At 38.7% G+C, this 23,397-nt stretch overlaps 1 protein-coding gene across 5 annotated transcripts in view; it reads right to left on the bottom strand.

Moving 5' to 3' along the window:
* LOC114668990 (FERM domain-containing protein 4B-like) overlaps positions 1-23,397 on the bottom strand; it is a 154,774-nt gene that overhangs the window by 4,738 nt on the left and 126,639 nt on the right. For 4 of the 5 annotated variants that reach the window (XM_028825056.2, XM_028825054.2, XM_028825057.2 and 1 more), the window contains 9 exons: positions 21,072-21,213; positions 20,667-20,797; positions 20,251-20,364; positions 19,864-20,092; positions 18,731-18,787; positions 16,348-16,453; positions 9,029-9,178; positions 7,489-8,222; positions 6,118-6,250 (listed from right to left, as the gene is read on the bottom strand). In XM_028825056.2, coding sequence (XP_028680889.1) covers positions 6,118-6,250; positions 7,489-8,222; positions 9,029-9,178; positions 16,348-16,453; positions 18,731-18,787; positions 19,864-20,092; positions 20,251-20,364; positions 20,667-20,797; positions 21,072-21,213 — 1,796 coding nt within the window. Of the gene's footprint in view, positions 1-3,823; positions 3,939-6,117; positions 6,251-7,488; positions 8,223-9,028; positions 9,179-16,347; positions 16,454-18,730; positions 18,788-19,863; positions 20,093-20,250; positions 20,365-20,666; positions 20,798-21,071; positions 21,214-23,397 lie in introns of all 5 variants that reach the window. The other variant, XM_028825055.2, reaches the window with a different exon arrangement.

Below are 23,397 nucleotides of genomic sequence, written 5' to 3'. Positions count from 1 at the left end.
CTGGGTTGCAGCCCTGCCTTGGACTTCCACAGGGCTTCATGGGAGTTGGAGTCGGATCCTGGGGGGGGCGCCACAGCTGCTGCTGAGCCTTGGAGAGCAGCTGTTCTGCCACACCACACCCGGAAGTGCTGCAAGGATTACGTCAACGAGCACTTCTGAGTGCCTTATAAAAGCAGCCAGCAGCCACTACTCGGAGAGCCAGAGTCGGTAAAGTAAAGTAAAGGATTGGGTTGTGATTGTACTATTTGGACTGTGCTGTTGAGCTTGTGGGGGACGGGGAAGACGTTTCCTACAAAGGAGAAGAAAATAAAATCAGGTTTGCCTTTCAAAGTGTGAACCCTTACGTCTGTCTGTATGTCTGTCCGCTTTTCAGGAGAGAACTACTCAACACATTTTGATCGGGTTTTTTTTTTATAATCTGCTTGGACATTCCAGCTGATTTTATGACTTCTCTCATCGCGTTAAATATCAGTTCGCTTGCAGGAGTGATATATTCGTGCTAACCTGAGGCAGAGGGGGAAGTGTGACGTCAGGAATGGGGAGCCGGATGGGGCCCTCCTCACTCACACGCCAGCCTCCATTCCAATCAGTCTACATTTTGCCACGTTTTGGAGTGTACCTTGCCTCTGCTTAGCTTAATGATTTTTAAAGTTTGTCCTGTTTCACTACTACGAGGGTGGATCCGCAGGGGAGACAGCTAGTGTATGTAATATATATATATGATTGAGGAGTCGCTTCTTGTAACTGAGAGGACGTGGAGGATGTTTGCTGACTGGCCAACCAATCAGATTGCGATTCAGAACTAAGAATGTAATACTGTACTCTGATCTTCATCCTGTCAAATAAGTGAACCAGCCGCCGTGGCGCAATGTCAGAGGCTTTGCCTCAGGTGCTGATGTCCGAGGTTTGATCCCCATAAGGGGACGCCAAAGTGCATAGACCTGATGAGCCCCAAAATCATTACATTACAATCATTTTGAATTTCCCCTTGGGGATTAATAAAGTATCTATCTATCTAATCCTGCCTACTATACTAAAATTAAAGTCTGTCTATACATACAGTGCATCCGGAAAGTATTCCCAGCGCATCACTTTTTCCACATTTTCTTATGTTACAGCCTTATTCCAAAATGGATTAAATTCTTTTTTTTTCTCAGAATTCTACACACAACACCCCATAATGACAATGTGAAAAAAGTTTACTTGAGGTGTTTGCAAATTTATTAAAAATAAAAAACCTGAGAAATCCCATGTCCATAAGTATTCACAGCCTTTGCTCAATACTATGTTGATGCACCTTTGGCAGCAATTCCAGCCTCAAGTCTTTTTGAATATGATGCCACAAGCCTGGCACACCTATCCTTGGCCAGTTTGGCCCATTCCTCTTTGTAGCACCTCTCAAGCTCCATCAGGTTGGATGGGAAGCGTCGGTGCACAGCCATTTTAAGATCTCTCCAGAGATGTTCAATCGGATTCAAGTCTGGGCTCTGGCTGGGCCACTCAAGGACATTCACAGAGTTGTCCTGAAGCCACTCCTTTGATATCTTGGCTGTGTGTTTAGGGTCGTTGTCCTGCTGAAAGATGAACCGTCGCCCCAGTCTGAGGTCAAGAGCGCTCTGGAGCAGGTTTTCATCCAGGATGTCTCTGTACATTGCTGCAGTCATCTTTCCCTTTATCCTGACTAGTCTCCCAGTTCCTGCCGCTGAAAAACATCCCCACAGCATGATGCTGCCACCGCCATGCTTCACTGTAGGGATGGTATTGGCCTGGTGATGAGCGGTGCCTGGTTTCCTCCAAACGTGATTCCTGGCATTCACACCAAAGAGTTCAATCTTTGTCTCATCAGACCAGAGAATTTTCTTTCTCATGGTCTGAGAGTCCTTCAGGTGCCTTTTGGCAAACTCCAGGTGGGCTGCCATGTGCCTTTTACTAAGGAGTGGCTTCCATCTGGCCACTCTACCATACAGGCCTGATTGGTGGATTGCTGCAGAGATGGTTGTCCTTCTGGAAGGTTCTCCTCTCTCCACAGAGGACCTCTGGAGCTCTGACAGAGTGACCATTGGGTTCTTGCTCACCTCCCTGACTAAGGCCCTTCTCCCCTGATCGCTCAGTTTAGATGGCCGGCCAGCTCTAGGAAGAGTCCTGGTGGTTTTGAACTCCACTTATGGATGATAGAGGCCACTGTGCTCATTGGGACCTTCAAAGCAGCAGAAATTTTTCTGTAACCTTCCCCAGATTTGTGCCTCGAGACAATCCTGTCTCGGAGGTCTACAGACAATTCCTTTGACTTCATGCATGGTTTGTGCTCTGACATGAACTGTCAACTGTGGGACCTTATATAGACAGGTGTGTGCCTTTACAAATCAGGTCCAATCAACTGAATTTACCACAGGTGGACTCCAATGAAGCTGCAGAAACATCTCAAGGATGATCAGGGGAAACAGGATGAACCTGAGCTCAATTTTGAACTTCACGGCAAAGGCTGTGAATACTTATGGACATGTGGTGTCTCAATTTTTTTTTTAAAATAAATGTGCAAAAATCTCAAGTAAACTTTTGTCATGTTGTCACTATGGGGTGTCGTGTGTAGAATTATGAGGAAAAAAATGAATTTAATCCATTTTGGAATAAGGCTGTAACATAACAAAATGTGGAAAAAGTGATGCGCTATGAATACTTTTCGGATGCACTGTACATAGTAAAATTAAAGTCTGTCTGTCTGTCTGTCTATCTACAGGCAGTTCACGTAATTCCATTTGTTTACTTCTGGGATATGAAAACTGAGTCATATTTAGACATTGAGCCATGTGCCACATTTGGAACACTTTATTTCAAAATATTTTGGAGAATAACTTTATCAGATAAAAGTAAATGCACACATATTTAAAAGATCCAAGCCTCTTCCTACAAATCTAAAACTAATATAAAAAATGATTCTGATATTAACTGTTGGAGTGATGGCTCTGAAGCTAGGGATCTGCATTGCCAATCGGAAGGTTGCCGGTTCAAATCCCGTAAATGCCAAAAGGGACTCTGCTCTGTTGGGCCCTTAAGCAAGGCCCTTAACCTGCAATTGCTGAGCGCTTTGAGTAGTGAGAAAAGCGTTATATAAATGCAAATAATTATTATTATATTATTGTTGTTAAAGAATGTCAGCGTCTGATCTCAAAAATTAAAGTAAATTAGGACCAAGAGCACATTTCTGACTATGCAAACACACTGTGCCAGGCAGAAAACCCAAGATATTTGTGGATGGCGAGGTGGCCTCTGGAAACAGAATGGATGCCAGCAATTATAATGATAAACCCACTAAAATAACAGTAAGAAAATTCAAATAAAACATGTTACTTTTTAAAGCTGCACACACACTGCAAACATATACAGCAAGTTATGGAAAGGTATACATGTTAACATTTTACAGCATATAAATTGACTTAATGAAGATCAAATAATGTGTCATGTTAGTCAGTGGCACTCTTAAATATTTGAATGATGCTAATGTAAGCACCCTTAGATTATTTACATTTGTTGTTTCTGTCTTTAAGGATTTTGGTTGTATTCCCTCTGAAAAGCACCATAAAAATAAAGTCTGACTTGGTTACTACACACCGAAACACATGGAGAGAAAACAGAATTGGTGAGTAGCATGCAGAAATGAGTGAAACATAAATTGCTGGGGGCATTAAATAAAGTTTGCACTGGCCACAGATTTCCACAAAACAAATAGCATGAAAACACCAAGTACAGCCAAATATAGTTAAAAGTTTTTAATTCACCAGCACATTAAAACCCCAAAGTGTAAGAGTCAGAGTGTATTGCTTACTTGTTATTTCTCCTCAGTTATATACCTGGCACCAGGACCAAACATCTTTACTGCTGATCCTGGAGCAGACACCTTCCACAACTCATTTGTTCTTGACATACATTCTGCTGGGTATCTGCATGCAAAAAGTTTGAACATGTGTGAAATGGATAGAATACAACCATATGTGTACTTTGTAAAGTACACACAATAAATGTGACCCAGGAATGTTTCTTTAATAAGCAGATCAAAGTGTTACTAACCAAAAGGAAAGAAATATGCCTTCAGCTCTATGAAGCAGAAAAAGAAAAACACTTTGGCGTCAGCAGGTTGAATAAAGACATCTTATAAAGTAAGCAATAGAGCATGCTGTTTTGACTTTCCTTAAGCAAATAAATTAATAAAGGCAATATTTTAATGCCAATATTAGATAACAAGCACATGGGAGGACAAAAACGCCTCTGGATTGTCCCCCGTAAGCTCCGCTGCAAGCAGACCAACAAGGAAATCAGTGGAAACACCAAGTACAGAATGTCTCTTTTAGGTCACATTAATGACAGGTTATCTTATTATTTCCTATGGAAAGCATGTTGCTATAATGAACGTGATAAAGGTGATGCACAGTGAAGTGACCTGATGTCACATTTATTTCTTCTATCACAGAAACACATTTTTTTAAACAATGAAGTAATATAAACAACCTTACTTACAAGTCAACTATTAAAATGTCTTACAGTACATTAGTTTTAAACGTGTGGCTCACAAAAGCTTTCCTTAAGTTTTAAAATCACCCCAAAAAATACTCAACCAGGGGATTCAAACCCAGTTACTACAGAGCCACAGTGGCTTTTGTTTTAGCCAACTTCTTAAATCCTTAAGCCAGTTTTTGCTATTGAAGAAAGATTTAATAATGTCTCTTTTATTTCTGATTTTGCTTTTCTTCGACTATCTGAATATTCCGGATACAGGAACAGATCAGTATGTTTTAGTCTTATAGACTTCTGTGGGTAAAGTGGTGCAAAGAACATAAGCCAAGGTCTATTGAGCAATGGTTGGTAGATAGATAAGAGTGATAAAATTGCAGGTATAACAGACAATAACTTTGTATAATGTTAACGTTTACCCCCCGGGGTGGAATTGAAGAGTCACATAGTGTGGGGGAGGAACGATCTCCTCAGTCTGTCAGTGGAGCAGGACGGTGACAGCAGTCTGTCACTGCTGGAGATGATCCTGTTTAGTGGATGCAGTGGATTTTCAATAATTGACAGGAGTCTGCTCAGCGCCCGTCACTCCGCCACAGATGTCAAACTGTCCAGCTCCATGCCTACAATAGAGTCTGCCTTCCTCACCAGTTTGTCCAGGCGTGAGGCGTCCTTCTTCTTTATGCTGCCTCCCCAGCACACCACCGCGTAGAAGAGGGCGCTCGCCACAACCGTCTGATAGAACATCTGCAGCATCTTATTGCAGATGTTGAAGGACACCAGCCTTCTCAGAAATTATAGTCGGCTCTGTCCTTTCTTGCACAAAGCATCAGTATTACAATAGTCATACCTTGCTAAAACAGCTATCTTTACACTCGTCAAGTATGTAATTACACCCCAAAAGTAGTGAACAGATGCTAATGTCCTGTGAAGTGTACTTGCGGCTCAACTAAAGTACGGGGCACATTTTCTTGAGTTGGATTACCTCCTTGGATTCCATCAGTGCCCAATAAAAGCAAAGCAATGACTGTTCACTCTCACCCTGCCATGAAACATTTCTATCCTGATGGTAGTGGAATCTTCAGTGTTGACAAAACTCCATTCAAAGATAAAGACGTGGTCAATAAACTATTTGTAGAACACAACAACAATGTACACCATCATGGATCTCAATCTAAATGGTGACTTAAGAGAGATTGTGGAGTGAAGCCTGAGGCAGCAGTTTTTATTAAATCGCTGTGCATTTGCATTGTGTTACAAGAAAGGTGTGAACTGATAAGGAGAAATGAAGCTATACGGGCCAAAACCCCTAAGACTTTGTACTAGGAGTAGAGACTCCTATCACTTGTAGAAAATCTTGTTTCAAACACCTGCAGCCTCAAACTGAACTTTTATGATATCCAGTTCCAGCAGAGTCCCCATTTTCTAGACAAACCCTCGTAGTAAATGACTTACTGTATAGAAAAAGGAAAAGGTGCTGTGTATAACTATGAATGGAAGCAGTACATCCCTATCTTGGGTTTTTTAAAAATGTGTTAGAAGGACACCCTTAGCCATTTGGATCAAGTTCCGTATACTCTATCAGCCAGTCCACATCTATAATGATGATCTTACCTGCTGTGAAGAGGAGTGCTACTGTAGGAGCGGCCATGAGGACTGCTATAATGTAGCTGTTGGTTTATAGAGGCCTCATAATCCACCGAGCCAACATTCATCTGACTTTGCCAATTTCTTGCTCCAGAGGAAACTGCAAAATTGAGGAAAGAGAATTTAATTATATCTTCACAAAAAACAACACAAACCACTACCCTGGCCTCTTTGCTGAAGACTGTTGGTTCGCAAACATTTTATGCATAATACATTTGTTTGATCTATACCATATACATTAATAAAACACATGCACATGGTTTATTAGTGGATCCAACACCTATTCTCAGTACATTGAGCTGCTACAATCATTTTTTGTTTAAAAATAACTGGACCCAACCCAAGATTGGGAACTTGACCAATGCAGAGCACAGTTACTCATAAACTTGCCAATTAAATAAGCCTGCACCTTTTTGGGATGCTGGATGAAACCCAGCTACCCAAAATAAATGTATGAGGACACAGAAAAAAACGGCACACTCCACAAACGTTTGCATTACTGCTTATTTTTGCACCCTAAGTTAGAACATTTTTTATGTTTTATCCATGTACATTTGGCTGTGGAAAACCATTTTAACACCAAATAGATATTATTCCAAGGAGCTTATAATCACTGATTTAACCCTTTCGGCCCTGACATCCTATTACTAGTACATATATATGCAGCTGTTTTGGTAACGCACAGGTACGTTTGCAGCCTTTGCTACTATAAGCGCATACTGGAGTGACTGGCATACAGTCTGTGAAACATGAAAGTAAAAATGGACGCTTCTTGACTGTGCGCACCACATAGTAAGTAGGTCCACTTTCAATTTTATTTCCTCAAGAAGATTGAAGTATTTGACAGCTATTGTACAATAATAGTGATAATTGTTTTCTTTTTTTCATTTTTGAGCTTCCTAGACACCCCAATAGTAGAATATCTCACAAAATAATTTTTCCCATAATAAAAGAAAATCCAGGGGCGAAAGGGTTAAATTATGATTTTGAAGTATGCAAAGACTGCTGTGCTGGACTTGCAACCCAACCATTGTTGCTTGTTGCGCCCAGTCTGACAGTTTGGGAATCGGCTTTGGCCCCTCACAATTCTGCATTAGACATAAGCAGGTTAAAAAAACAAAAACAATGGATAGACAAACTCCAGACTGATGCGTCATAGTGGAAAAATGGAAGAAGCACGCTGTCTCTTGAAGCTGAATGTATGCTTTATTAATTTTCTTGTGTTGTACTCAAGAATTATGTTTAGCTAGACTGCAGCAATCCATGTCCCTAAATCACAAAGTTTCAAGTAATAACGCCAACACGCTAAACAAAACAAGAACATGAAGAATATTGTACCTGAAGGAAATGAAGGTACTCTGTTAGGTGTGAAAGGTCCTGGAGCAGATGAATAGCCCAAGCTCTGCATCGATCTTCTGTCAAACTCATAACCCGCCTGCAGGTTTCGTCCATGTTCCCTATGTACAGCAGCCCGTTTGTACCAGCCACGAAGCTGTTCTGCCACCAGTGCCTTCTGGATATTTTTTGTTACATCCTCTGTGGCTGTAACTTGTCGGCCTCTGGGAGGTCTTATAGTTGCATAAGGATTATGGGCAAAGTGATCAGTCTCATCCTGTTCAGGATAGTCAAGGTACTTTTCATGTCCGTAGTATGGAGCAGGATAAGAGGTATTGAGATAATAGCGTCCCTCCGATTCATTTTCATAAACACAACCTCCATTGGAGAATGGCTCTGTGTCAGTGTAAGGCACATATCCTGTAATGCAGTATGCAGTTGACATCTGAGGTGACACAGACTGGTAAGCGTAATGTCTCAAGTCATTTTGGGCTAAATTCGGCATGCTGCCTGTATTGGCATAGTTTTGTTTCTTGTGCCTCATATTTCCCACAGTGCGATAGTGATGGTTTGGTCGTCTAGTTGTGCTGTTGCATTCAGTGCTGGACTGACTAGTGTATGAAGATCCATCATCCAAGACTTCTGTACTGTTACTTCTTCCTTGATCTAATAAGAAACGTGGCTTTTCCGGATCGCTTTCAGAAACAAACTGGGATTCCAAACTCCCACTCCGTTGCCTAAAGTAATAATGATATTAAAGTGGTTAACATCTTTTTAGTTAAAGCAATGCATTGAAGTATGTGAACCCTTTGTTTTTCATATCTTGAATGTTAAAAAAATTCTTGATCTGAATTTTAATGGAGTGCTTAAAACAACTAGCAAAAATGTAACGCCAATATTGGCTCAATAGTAGTGTAGTTTTTTTTTTTTCATATTGTTTTTAACCAGAAACCAACACAGGACAGGGTACCACTCCCTGGCATGGACACACCTCGCACTAAAACATGGTACATCAATAATCATAAATGAGTCAAGTATGCATATCTTTTGGAATGTGGGAGGAAAATCAAGATTTCTCAGAAAATAAACCCACACTGACAACCTAGGATACCTGAGGCAGCGGCCGTAAGCACAGCACCACTGTGCAGCCCTTAACTGTGAACAAAGACGAGCGCCGTCACATCCTTCAGCATCTCGGACAGCAACTATTCATTTCCTACAGTTACTGTCCGTTTCTTACATCTGCTTTATGGGATGTTTTCATGTTAGTCTTAATAAATGTCTTTCCACGGGCCCAGATTGTTCACTTTAGGCCTTGTCACAATATCTATATATATGCATATTAACTCTTGACTAGTAATTTTGCAACAGAAATAAAACATTTAAAAAGCATAAATAGAGGTGTACAACCTCTCAAGCATTAAGGGACATTAACTGGTAAAAAGACATATGCAGAATAGTTTAACATTTGATCAGATAACTTATACTTTATTATCAAGTAGCTGTTCATCACACAGATAAAAGAGAAATGATTAGAAATTACCGTGGCTGACTGATGCTGTGAGACAAAAGTGGAGTTTGTGGCAGGCTAGGAAATCTTCCGGTGGTGTCATATGAATAATGATCATACACTGCTGTGCTATCTCGATAGAGGGACTGAGAGACGCTTTGTATGTCATCACTGTCATCGAATCTGTAAATTTAAAATAAAGGAAACAAGTACATTTAAAAACATATAATGGTATTTACATGCTCTAGTAAAACATTACACTTGATGAAAATGGAATCTGAAAATTAAAGGCTGGTTTTGTCTACACAATTCATTCTAGCATATCATTAGATTTTTGGTGTCCCAGAGGAATTGTGGGATGCACAATATAATTTCCCTTCCAGACTAGATGTTCAGTGTGGCCACACTATGGTGCGTTGGGGTGCCAATCCAATACCTCCAGAGCCCAGGGTCGAAATCCAGGACTAGCTCAAGGGCAGGTCTGTCGGAGGATGTCCTACAATAAGCTGGTACCCTTACATAGGTGGCTCCAACTGTGTTCCTCAGTTCTGCCAGGACTGGCTTCAGATGGGCGACTCATTAAGTTTTTTTTTTTTTTTATAATGCTTTATTTAAAGATGCATACAAATACGTCTTGAGGGATGCCAAAAAAAAAAAACTCAAAACAACTGCCAAAATGCCAGCTGACTGCAAAAAAAAGTCTTTAAGTTACAAATAATTTTTGTTACCTGAATCACAGAATTAACAATTATGTACCTCTAAAATAAAAAATTGAGCAATACATTTCAATTATGGATGCAAATAATGTTCTATTTACCATTGGTGAACATTCTATAATAACAACTAATGGAAGTGTTTACAATAAAAAAAAGAAATCATTATCATGTTACATATGCATTATTTTCACTTTTATGTTAAAACTTTTGTAAAAACAATACTTTATTTCCGGCCCCGGGAGTGGTTACATCTCTTTCTCGCAGAACGTATAACGCTGCTCGCGTTGTGAAGGGGGTGCGGCTGAACACACGGTAAGGAGATGCCGTCGGATCATTTGCCGTCTTTCTGCTGCTGGCGAGCTGCCTGTTCTGCTGGTCTCGCTGCCCCATCATTTCAAAGCCTGTACAGCAGCTGTCCTTTTGCCACTTCGCATCTCTGTCGCTCGTGTTGTGAAGGGGGTGGTGGGGTGGCGAGGGTTAGGTTGGTTGAACGCACGCTACGGAGAAGCAGTCTGATCATCTGCAGGCTTTTTGCTGCTGGCGAGCTGTGTGTTTAGCTTGTCTCTTGTCGTTGTTTTAAGAGCTGGGAGCACATGAAGCTTGTCTACCAACAGCAATCCCACGACTGCTAGGTTAGATGTCCATGGACTTGTTTTAAATGATGGCTCACTGCCTTGTCTCGCATGACATTGTAAAAACAATACTTGTCCTTTATTTCCGGCCCCGGACGTGGTTAAATCTCTTTCTCAGGACGTATAACGCTGCTCGCGTTGTCAAGGGGGGATTGGGGCGGCTGAACGCATGCTAAGGAGGTGCCGTCAGATCATCTGCTGTCTTTCGGCTGCTGTCGCGCTGCTATCAGTCTTCCGTGCTTTACTCCGCCCTCCCTCAAGCTGACCTAACAGTCACTTAAAACAAAAAAGGCTTCAACCTGGCTGGGACGCTACAATACTTTCGAATTTTACTGCTTTCATATTCTTTACCTTTCTCTGCATGTGTATGGCGCCATCACTTGTTTGAGCCTTTCGAATTCCATAGTCGTTGACGTTTCATCTAGAACGTATTGTCCTCATATGCTTTATATGTGCTGAGAGCACAGGATCTGTGTGTGCAATGTGCCTTTACATGACTGAGTGTTCCGTGCTCTTATTTGATATTGTTTGCGTCTCGCGGGTCTTTTAATTGTCTTCCGAGAACATTCGAGAAGTTCACGTCTCGTCACCCTGCTTTTCCTTTCCAGGATTTTTTTTTTTATAATAGAGAGACTTCCAAATGTCAAAATAATTCCACGCTGTATCATGTGGAAAAAGAAAAAATTCAAAGCTTGAGCAGATTTTCTAAACAACACAAAAATGTCACAGTGACCTAGCAGCATAGTAGAGATCTTACTAAGGAAATTCCTTCCCAGTGTAAAACAACACATACTGTTGGTAATCGAACATGAAAGAATCTGTGAAATGTTGCACAAATGCCTTATCTGTAAAAAATAAAAAACAGGAAGCTTAGAAATGCAAGTTCTAAGATCTTTTGTTTTGTTACATGAAGCAGTGCTTTAGATTTCCACCTCTCGTCTCAATTCATTTTTGAGCTTCTACCTGCCACCTCTTTTTCCTCATTTTTCACATTTTCCAGTTGACTTTGTGAGGGAGTCACGGTGGTAACAGGCTGAACAGGTTTGATCAGACTTCTGCATCCCCAGCAAGAAATCTTTCATCAAAGTTACAATCCTCCCAGCCCATCTGGGCTATGCCTCGGAGATTCCTCCTAGTCACTTGTGCCCTTTACTCCACATTAACATAAAGACATATTTTCGCTAGATGCCTAAATCAATTCAACTTGTGTTTTCCCAAACCAGAGTAGCACTGGCTCTACTCTGTGCCTAGCACAAACATTCTTTTGGGGTTGTCTACAAAATAATTTCTCTCAGATCAAGGGGAGATTAGGAGCATGAAATGACCCGTTGCTGTAAGGTGATTCATGGCTGTCACAGTAGTAACACACTGAAGCCATTAATCTCGGTAGTAAGCAATAGCTCTCCAGTTAAAGAAAGATACCTTTTATGGAGTGTTAGCAGGATAAAAGGTACCAGGGGGCCAAGGAGACAGCAGCTGAGTTACTGATCAAAGCAAAGTCGCAAGAGTAGGTGGAGTTTGGCAAGGCTATAGAGAGAAACTTTTTTGGAGGTCTTAATGAGAATGGAAATCACTCAAGCTCAAGAAGGAAGGGGAAATTTTATTCTGTACTAAGATATGTTGGAAGGGTGGAAGGAACACTTTGAACAACTCCTCAATCTAACAAATAGGCACTTCTCAGAGGCATCTGTGCCATATGGTGGGTAGCATTTCTACAAAGATTTTCAAAGCAAAATGCAATAATCTCCGTAACAACAAGGAGGCAGTGGTGGAGGTAATTTGGCCTCAAAATTCTAAAAAAGCAGTTGGAACAAATACAAATACTGAGAGAATGATGTCTAAGTGATAAATTATTAATCCCAAGGGGAAATTCACTAAAGTATCTATCTATCTAAGAAGAAAATATCTGTTGCCAATCAGGATGTAAGCAGTAGAAATCTCTGTCTCTAAAAAATGACAGATTTTTTTAAGCAATATATAAAAAACCAAGAATGTTAAAATAATAAGAAAGCTCCAGATTGACAAAGTAAGCCATCTTATCTTCATTTGCAAATTGGAAGTAAATATTTTGTCAGTAGTTGTCTAAAACAATGAGCCCTAAACTGCAACAATGGAATAAAACACATATCTACAATACAACAGAATGGACGGCTTTTCATTTTTTTTAATCTTTCTTTACTTCAAGTGGAACTTTTATGTAGGCTGACTGGTTTATAATTTATTGCATTACCTATCTGACATGACAACGTATCTAGGATGCTTTGCAATTATGCTCACAAAATTGCATATTGCAGGAAATGTACTGTATTTACTACAATAATCAGAATAATAGAGAACAACAATTCAGAAGTCTTAAGGTCTACACTTGACTTGTAATACTTGGTGATCATAGTGCCGAAGAGTGGCAACATGTTGCATGGAAGTCAGACAAGCAAGTAACACATTCACTGTACTCAAATACGCTGTAAATGTAACAAAAAAACTTGAACTTTACCTAAATAAACTGTAACTGATTTGAAATTGTTGACAATGAAGCTGCCAGACTCTGGTCACAGAATCTGAAAAATGTGGTATGGTGGCAAATATACAAGCACAAAACATGATGTGTTTTTAAGAATATTTTGATCTGATATCTGAAATCATGTAAAAGTGAAACAAATGCTAAGGATTGTTTGTAAAGACTGCAGCAGCCCACCACTCATGGAGTCTGACCAAGACAAACATAAAAAGAACTGTTTAGTTTGATGTAGTTTACGATGTTTAACAGTACTATCCTATACAAAGACATATTTCTAAGGATTCTTTATTATTCTCTGGCCTCTTTTTACTGAAATTTGTTCATACAACACTTTGTTATTATGAGGGTAATATTCATGAAACTTTCCTCCATCAGAACAGACAGATGTCTGCCTATAATAAGCATTTCACTACTGCAAAACTGCTGACGCATTTCAATAAATGAGCAACTATATATTGTAAAAAGTAGCATTAATTATTTTGAATTCTGTTCTTCTATACAACTTGTACAAGGTTCAGCACGAACAGAAAATTTCATTTTCCTGCTTTATGTCCTTTGAACTAGTTTAAGAGTCACTTCCTAGTTATTTACAACAATAATAATAATAATAATTCATTACATTTATATAGCGCTTTTCTCAGTACTCAAAGCGCTATCCACACAGGGAGGAACCGGGAAGCGAACCCACAATTTTCCACAGTCTCCTTACTGCAAAGCAGCAGCACTACACAACAACATTTATTTATATAGCACATTTTCATACAAATAATGCAGCTCAAAGTGCTTTACATGATGATTACATGATTTAGGTTATGACAAGTAGGTAGACGTGTTTGCTTAGTTATGTTAAATGTTTCCCTATAAATAAATGCACAGCCTAAGTGAGGTTCTTATAACCCCCACAAACAGAACTGAATTGGTGTATTCTAACTGTTTCTTATCCCGCTGACTACAGATTAGCCTCAGTTTGTGATCTGCCTTGCCATAAGTAAGGCATGGCGGGCACATGGCTTCAAACCGTGCCTTGATGTGGCCAATAGTATGTAGTGCAACGTGTAGCGCCGTACGTTTAGAACGTATTGAAAGTGAAGTAAAACATCTTCTAGTATACAGAACAACGGAAGTTTAACAAGAAAAGGCTAAGTTTAGAGAAGAGACTTTTTTTTCCTGCTTATTCTACGTGTATAACAACCTTTTTCTTTATTCTTGTATGGACTGTTTGTTTTGAATTTTCACAAAACTTTTTAAAACAAACTTTTGGACTGAGAGATTTCTTTCAGGATGCTTTTGACTCGTGATTGAGCCTGCCTTACCTACCAGCAGCCACAACTAGTAACAATAATATTAATAATAATAATACATTTTATTTATATAGCACCTTTGCCATGCTCAACACGCTTAATGAATAAATCATTAGGTAATCATCAAATGTTTTCAGTTATTTCATGTCATTTCTTTATGTTGTACAGAAGGAAAATAGACAACCTAACATTCAATAGATAAAATGATATGTAGAGAGCTTGAAAAGGTGTTTAACATATGGGCTCAAGAAACCAATTTATAAGTGCACGGTAAAAACCATTAACATTTTAAAGCCAAAATAACCAGGTGCCATTGCTCCCGCTACAGCCATAATAAGAAGCAGTTTTTGCTCCTCAGCATTTACACAGGCCTGATTTCAAAGAAGGTTAAAAAAAATTTACTAAAACTGAATTTCTGTGTAAAATTAAAATAAAAAAAATTCAAATGGTATCGATATGTGAAAAGCACTTTTGAATACATCAGAGGCAGAATTCACTTTAAGTATACAGTGGAACCTCGGGTCACGACCATAATTTGTTCCAAAACTCTGGTTGCAACCTGATTTGGTTGTGACCCGAAGTAATTTCCCCCATAGGATTGTATGTAAACACAATTAATCTGTTCCGGACCGCATGAGATGTATGTAAATATTTTTTTTAAAGATTTTTAAGCACAAAAATAGTTAATTATACCATAGAATGCACAGTGTAATAGTAAACTAAATGTAAAAACATGGAATAACACTGAGAAAACCTTGAACAGGGAAAACTAACATTGCAAGAGTTCACGCTACAGCCTTACAAAGCACTCGCTGTAACCACAACCAAGAAAACTAACCTTGCATGAGTCGAGTTCTGGCATGAAGGAAGTGAGGAGAAACTGGTTGGAGAGGAGATTACAGTTTTGAGATAAAATCTGACAATGCGGGTTCTCTGCATGCTCCCATCTCGCTTCCGGGAGCCCTTAAACCCGTCACTGTTGGTAATGTTACCAATGAGCACGACAGTGAGGCACTACAATGGAGCAATCGGATGGTGCAAAAAGTACCAAGTGTTTTTATTAAAATCAACAAAACAACAATCAAAAACAAAGTCCAAATTAAATAAAGTGCAGTGCTTTCAGAATCGATCCCATAAAAACAGAAGTGAAGTGGAGGTTAAAATCCAATAGAAAAAAGTCTTCATTAAATATAACGAGGTTAAAACAATGCTCAAAGCAGTCTCTTTAAAAACAAGGCCGGTGCATTCTTTAACTGCCTTCTCGGCCTTACGCGGCCAGACGTCCTTCTTCTGGTCACTCCAGCTCCTTGATCGCTCAGCTGGAGTGCCCGCTTCCTTCTGCCCCACCATGTGTCGACCAAAACACCCCTGCTTGGGCTCACTGTCCAGCTGCCTGCCTGCAAGCACGCGCTCCCTCCAATAGAAAAAAGTCTTCATTAAATACAACGAGGTTAAAACAATGCTTGAAGCAGTCTCTTTAAAAACAAGCCCGGCATCTTTCTGTTCTGACCGAGAACAATGGGTGGTCCAGATCTAATTATGCAGATCCAGATCGTCTGGATGACTTTGATTTATGCGGGGATGATTCCAGCTCGGCGCGAAGACGATTCTTCATGTCGTCAGTTCGCACACTTCTCAATTGTCCAGGATTTTTTGGGTGATTTTCTATGTAATAAACTTAAGTTATATATAGTGTAATGAAAATTGCATAATTAGATCTGGACCACCCTATACTGTACAGGGAGAGACTGAACATGTGCGTAAATCACCGTCGCGTACAAACTGGAAGGGAAACAAAATAGAGCACAAACAGTGGAAGGGAAACAAAATAGAGCACAAACAGTTCACCGCGAATGCACAGGTAGAGAAATCTTCGGCGCGTACGAACCGGAAGGGAAGGGAAACTGGCTTGTTCGTCACCCGAGTGTGTAGTCATGAACAGATGCAAAAGTTTTTTGGTTGTAACCCTATTTGTACGTGTACCGAGACGTTCGTGACCTGAGGTTCCACTGTATATCTGAACTAAAAAATCTGCCATATATAAATAGCGAATGTAAAAGAGAAATGCTGCTCATGTCTACGTTTTGATGTTCAATTTTCATATACTTTGTTAATTCATAATGATGACAAGGACTTTCTTGAAAACTACAAGCATGGACTGCCAACAATAAAAAATCATTTTTACCTCCCGACATGGTCTGAAACAGAAGTATTAAAAGACTGTGGAGGATGATGCCTGGGGGAGTACCGAACAGATCGACTAGGAGTCCGTTGAGACACAACTGAATCATCTGTGGTGGGGGGAAAAAAAATAGAGTTGAAATGTCTTATAAAACAATAAAATTACAATTAAATGTTTATTTTGGCAAACTAACAACTGTCAGTCCAAATATGAAGTTCATAAATAAAACGTTAAGCATTTACTGAGCCTAAGAACTAAAGGCTCACATGGTCACTTTATTTAATATGCTCCTAGAAAAAACAGAAATAGGAAAATGCAGAAAAGCTATTTATTTATAACCAGTTCTATGATTTCTTGTTTATAGGACAATTATTCCACATTTAAAAGAAAAGGGAAAAAATGGATCAATAAATAAGACATACAATTTTTTGTTTCTTTAGGTACAGTGCTTTAAATGGACACCACTATCTAATTTATAACAGAGGTCTGCACACTGCAAGTCTAAAACAATGTACGTAACTTTAAAATACATTATGTTCAAATGTTATATACAGTGATCCCTCGCTATATCGCGCTTCGCCTTTCGTGGCTTCACTCCATCGCGGATTTTATATGTAAGCATATTTAAATATATATCGCGGATTTTTTGCTGGTTCGCGGATTTCTGCGGACAATGGGTCTTTTAATTTCTGGTACATGCTTCCTCAGTTGGTTTGCCCAGTTGATTTCATACAAGGGATGCTATTGGCAGATGGCTGAGAAGCTAGATTGCTTACTTTTCTCTCTCTCTTGCGCTGACTATCTGTGATCCTGACTTATAGGGATTGAGCAGGGGGGTCTAAAAATGCTGAAAGATTATCTTCACGTTGCTATCTTTTGTGCAGCTGCTTCCTGAAACGACATGCTGCACGGTGCTTCGCATACTTAAAAGCTCGAAGGGCACGTATTGATTTTTGACTGAAAAACAAACTCTGTCTCTCTCTCTCTCCCTGCTCCTGACGGAGGGGGTGTGAGCTGCCGCCTTCAACAGCTTTGTGCCGCGGTGCTTCGCATACTTAAAAGCCAAACAGCCCTATTGATTTGTTTGCTAGAGATTGTTTTCTCTATCTATGTGACATTCTGTGCTCCTGATGCGCACTCCTTTGAAGAGGAAGATATGTTTGCACTCTTTTAATTGTGAGACAGAACTGTCATCTCTGTCTTGTCATGGAGCACAGTTTAAACTTTTGAAAAAGAGACAAATGTTTGTTTGCAGTGTTTGAATAACGTTTCTGTCTCTCTACAACCTCCTGTGTTTCTGCGCAAATCTGTGACCCAAGCATGACAATATAAAAATAACCATATAAACATATGGTTTCTACTTCGCGGATTTTCTTATTTCGCGGGTGGCTCTGGAACGCAACCCCCGCGATGGAGGAGGGATTACTGTATACAGTATATCAGTGCATCAATATCATATCTAGTTTTAAGAGTACCACTTCAAAAAATGAACATTCATTTGCCATATTCTGTGGCAAACTCATACTTGTATGATTTTAAAATTGTCATCTGTGATTGACAGTGTTCATACATGGCGAGTTTAAATAGTTAACAGGCTGATGACATTTCCAAGTCTTACATTTAATCAAGTGTTACACAACTGAACTTTTCTGATTTAGGTAGGCTTGCTGCGAGGTAGATTTAAGACAGAAGGGGCCATTTCACAACCAGGATTGAACTCATGTCTTCTTGGTCACAGCTCTACCACACAGCGGACAAACAAAGGACTAATCCAGCTGAGCTACTGGAGAAAAATGCATTTTGCCGTGAAAACACTGTTACAAATTTATACTATGAAATTGGTAGCTGCAAACAACTCTGCTATTGGATACACATATTACATTAAACTATCCTATTGTTAATTTAACTCTAAAGTCAATTATCAAGTCTTACCATTCATTAATTTCTAGAACTTTTTTCCTTAATCTGTCTTTTTTTTGGAGGAAGAAGGTTATAAGGATGTTCTGTTCTGACAAGAAAGCTGCCTGAATTATGAATATCTGTGCCGAAAAACACGCCCAATTTCAATGAAAAATCAGTTAGAAGGGAGTTATAATTTCTGCAGAAAATGAAAAAATATTTTCACTTTTAGTCTAAAATTGCCATCTTTGTTTAAGCTGAAAATTCACACATCTAAGAGAAATAAGCCACCCACTTCCCCATGTACTAAATGTGGGGAAATGTGAGGTCAAATAATCAGTCTAACTATGCAGAAATGAAACACACCTCTTGCTTACAAAAAAATCATGTAACAATGTCTTGTTTAGAATAAACTGTTGGAGGTGTCTGTTTTTACAATTCCTAAAGTAGTTCATGCTTATTCTGAATAGTACATTAAAAAACTCACCATCATCAAAGATGAGACTATCAGACAGGGAGCTACTTTCTGAAGGAATCACCTCATCTAAGAATAAAAAGAACCACATATATGTAAGTAATGAGAGTGCTACAAATCCTTGCAACACTTGTGACCAGACAGTCATCAGACTAGAAATGTCAAAGCAAGCTTTATAGAATTCTGAATTGCGAAATCAAGGTTGTCAACAACAGGCAAGAAAAAGAAAACAGCAAAATAATAAACAGTAGTTTAGCTAGTGGGTTTCCATGTTCTCCCCATGTTTGCCAGAGTTTTTCTCCAGGTACTCTGATTTTCCTCCCACATCCAAAATACACGCGTGCTGGGTTGATTGCAGACTCTAAACTGGCCCGGTATGAGTGAGTGTACGAGTGTGGCTGGCGAAGGTCTGGCTCTTTTTCCAGGGTTAGTTCCAGCCTTGCACCAAACACTGCTGGGAGAAGTTTCAGCTCCAGCAACCCTGAATTGGACAAAGCAGGTTCAGAATATGGATGGATGTGTAGGTGTATACTTGCCACCATTTCAAAATGTGACGAAAACCTTAGAATTATTTACATCTTTTTGTATTACACACCAAAATCATGATGCATTTACATGGGATTTTTATAAATTGAACTGCACAAACTAGTTTAGAGTAGTAAGACGTGAAAGATATTTATCTGTGAATCTAAACAAGTCTTAAGATACATGTGTCTGTTCATTCTTAGCAGCTTCAGCTGCCGAGTGCTGTTGGCATATTGAATCAGGAAAGTTCAGGTATCCACCATATTGCATTCTAAAAGTGCCACACTAAGAACAAGACACCATCACGGAGATAAAATCAATTTTTTCAGGTTGTACTTAACATTATACTATTATGATAACTGATTGCTTTAACACTAACTCAACTGCATTAAAAAAATCTCCTGATATTATCAAAACCTGTTTAGATTTATTTTTGGTGATACAAATAACTTTTGGTATTTCTTTAACTTGCTTTATTTTGACTAAATGCATGACAATGTTATATGCTTCTGCTAACAAGTACTTGACTACTGGCAGAAAATGTACAGATTTTTTATTTAAAAAATGCATATGCTTACATTTTATTTACACCCATCTTATTTCAGACCAAACAGTATTACCTGAAAATATAAGTGAAGCTCTCTGAGTAGGTTTTTTCCCAGCTCTGATTCGGTATTCATTTATTGCATCTTCAATTTCCTGCAGTTTTTTAACTGCATCATATAGGTTTTGCTTCCTTTTTTTTCTTACAGTTTTGCATAGTTCAGGCTCAGTAGCCAACTTTTTTGCTGCCTCTACAATCTTCTGTTGCAGAGAAAACCTGCTTTCCAGGGTGTGCAAGTCAGGATCCTGCACAAAAAAAAAAATGGTAACAAACTTGTCATAGCCGCAAACTCGCAAGTAATGCTTTAGCTGATCATGTTAATGTATATTAATTGAAATAATGTATCATGATTGAAAATAATTTTACAATTAGCATGTGAAGAGTTCTGTGAATTTACACACACCTCTGCATGTGATAGATCATCAAGCTTAAAAGCCGTGCCTATTCTCCGTCTTACATGTGGAGCCGTCTCCCCAGCAGTCAATGGATATTCATTTGGCAATCTGCCTGTCAGCTCCTAAATAGTAGTTAACAACAAAAGAGCAATATTTTATTTCATGTTAGCTTACTTAGTATCGATGTGCTAACAAAAAAAACACAACTTTATACAAAAATAGAAAACTACATGTAAAAAATCAAAAACTTTTACTTTGATAAAAACTGCAACTTTATGAACAGACATTTAATTACAATGACAAATGTAATGCAAATTCAAACTAAAACACAATACATCTAAGTGATTATTTCCTTGCATATTTATTCAGTAATTTATTTGACTTTATATGCAAAAGTGTAATATGAAATAGAAGTATAACATACCGCCTCTCTCAGGCAAATCTTTTTCAGTTCATCTAATTTTTGAGCCAGGATGTCCTGTAAATTCTTTTTTTTCTCATTTATTTCTGCAATTTTTTCTTTCTTCTGCTCATCAATGGACTCATCTTGAGATTCTTTAAAAATATAAAAGAAGTAACAATCAAAATGAAATCTTTGCATTAATGGAAATATTTGATGCTGTGTAAAGCTGAATATAGGGTTATTTGCCAGCGGCAAAATACCGATAACTTAAAATATCTTGTTCAATCCAGGTTAAACTTGCTTTTGTGCCACTCCCTGTCCTGAGTGCAAGTTCACTACATTTTAAGTACAGTACACATTTAATGAATGCATTTAAATAAAATGCTAAGCAGCTGAATTAAAAAAAATGAAAAAACTGTAGATTACCTGATGACACTAGACTAGTATTGCTTGCCATAATAAGATGATTCTTGGTCTCCAGGTTAACCTTCAGAGCTACATTTTGGGTTCCGTTGTCAGTAAGATCCATTGCTATATCTCCTAAACTTCTTGCTGTTGGAATTTTTGCCTACAGATTTAGGTGAGAAAAGGCCAGTATTTATACATTTATCAATATTCTCCAAAAACATGACATGAATATAGTCAAACCTATGTATATATTATAAAATATGCACACACACACTACATACAAGCATTGATACTTGCACACACTGGGTTTCACTTATGCCTACATGAAATAAACTATTTTAGAACTCCATGACTACCAAGTTGTATTAGTGAAATATAACACTTTTCTACTAAACAGGCACAAGCTTAGCTGAGTATAAAGGAAAAAAACATTTAAAAATTACATGTCCGCCAGCTGCATTATACTGTCTGAGAAGGAGTGTCACAAATTTTAATTATTAACTAGCACGTTTTCTATTAACTTGATCGGTTCAATTCCTGCATTGTGCCTGTCTCTGTATCTGTTGGTGAGATTTGTTTCAAGTATTTAACTTTGGCAATACCAGAGTTTATTTTTTTATTTTCCTCTCTCCTGGAATGCTGTAGGAGTCACCTACTCTGAAATCCTCTTGAGCCCTGTTACTCATTATATTAAGACTAAAAGGATGTGTCCTGTACCAAGAGGCATTAAAGGCTACAGGAATTTAAAGTCTTTAGTCCTGGCCAGAAAGAAGGCAACTTGAGACCGAATTCAGGTTTTCAAAATGTTCAAAGACATTGATAAAGTTGATCCAGCAGAGTTTTTTCAATTAAATAGTAAATCGCTTATACTAGTAAAAATTAAGTGGAAGCATATTCAAGACCGAAGTTGGGAAATGCCTCCTCACATAAAAAGTCAGGAAATCTGGGACAAATTACCAAGCAATAAAGATGAACTGGAAACCTTGACAAATTTTAAAAAGTATTTTAATGAGATATTGAAACAATTTACTTTTAACAAAATCTTATTTTTGAGGTATTTTTTTTACTTTCAATTTTAAAGGGAAGTTCAGACACTCTCAGATATTCTTTATGATTACTCACAAATTAAATTAAAAAAAAAATCTTACTAGGTGTAGAGGACTAGATGTATTATTTAGAGTGTAATGTAACATACAGTATTTTGCCATAAGAGGATGACTAAACGACCCAACAGTCAGGATTCCTCCAAATAAGTGTCAAATGGCTGTCCTGACACCTTACTATCAGTGCTTATATTACTACCTAAAATGGTGCTTTTCTGTTCTAAACTCAGATTCATTCAAGTATTTTGAATTTCCAAATTTCACACTAGATGAGGCACTTTACATATGAGGTAATTATTCAATAAATCTTGAACAATTCTGTAATTAGTATTATATAGCGTACAAAATAAATACATAAAAATGCAGCAAGAATCAAAACCAAAAAACAACTCATATTTCTGAGTATTAAGTTTGTGCATTATTAAGGGCCTGTGGTAAGACAGGGGTGGGGGTTTAATTGTTTAATTTATTTAATTGCTTTCAGTGCAACCCATTGTTAACACTCATGCCAGTGTGAGGTGTGCACATGAAAGAGTGCGCCAGCTTAGCAGGGTGATTACCTTTTTAGTGGTGTGGTAATTAGAACGCACCAGCTGCTGTGACAGCCTGTAGATAACAAAGGGGACCTGGTTAGCTCTACAAAGCAGTATTTGAAATTGGATTGCTTATGAAAAAGAAAATGAAGAGAAAGTGATTGCTGGTCAGAGAGGGAGTGAAACGATGGAAAGGGCAGCACTGGCTGGGCTGCCAACTTACAAGAGAGCCAGGCTGAGCAGCGAGTGGCCATTTACTCGCTAGTGGGGCAGTCAAATTAAAGGGGGGGGGGGGGGGTGGTAGGGGCACTGGAACAGGGAGAAGGTGGGAAGCATGAAAAACCACCACCTACAGAAGGGCAAGGGCACCCTAGGAATGGCGGCCAAAGAGTGTGGTGAAGTTCGGATCTCCTTGATGGATTGTGGAGGTGATGGGCCGTGACAGAGAAGTCCCCTGGAGTCCTGAGTGAGCAATGAAAGCACAGAAAGGGGTTTTTACTCTCTGAATACTGGGGAGGGGGTTATCTTATTTATTAGTATTAGTTAATATTATAAATTAATATTTAATTTTTTTTTTTTTTTTAAATATTCCAAGACACTGACTTACTTTTTTAGTAGTTATTTGAACAGTTTATTGACCTGTTTATTTCACTGTTTTTACACTTGTTATTTCTCTGTCTTAATAATCTTCCATGTATCTAATTATTA

The sequence above is a fragment of the Erpetoichthys calabaricus genome, chromosome 18 (assembly GCF_900747795.2).
Source record: "Erpetoichthys calabaricus chromosome 18, fErpCal1.3, whole genome shotgun sequence".
Classification (NCBI taxonomy): Eukaryota; Metazoa; Chordata; class Cladistia; order Polypteriformes; family Polypteridae; genus Erpetoichthys; species Erpetoichthys calabaricus.
Note: the sequence above shows the minus strand (reverse complement) of the source record. Positions and strands in the feature narration are given on the sequence as shown.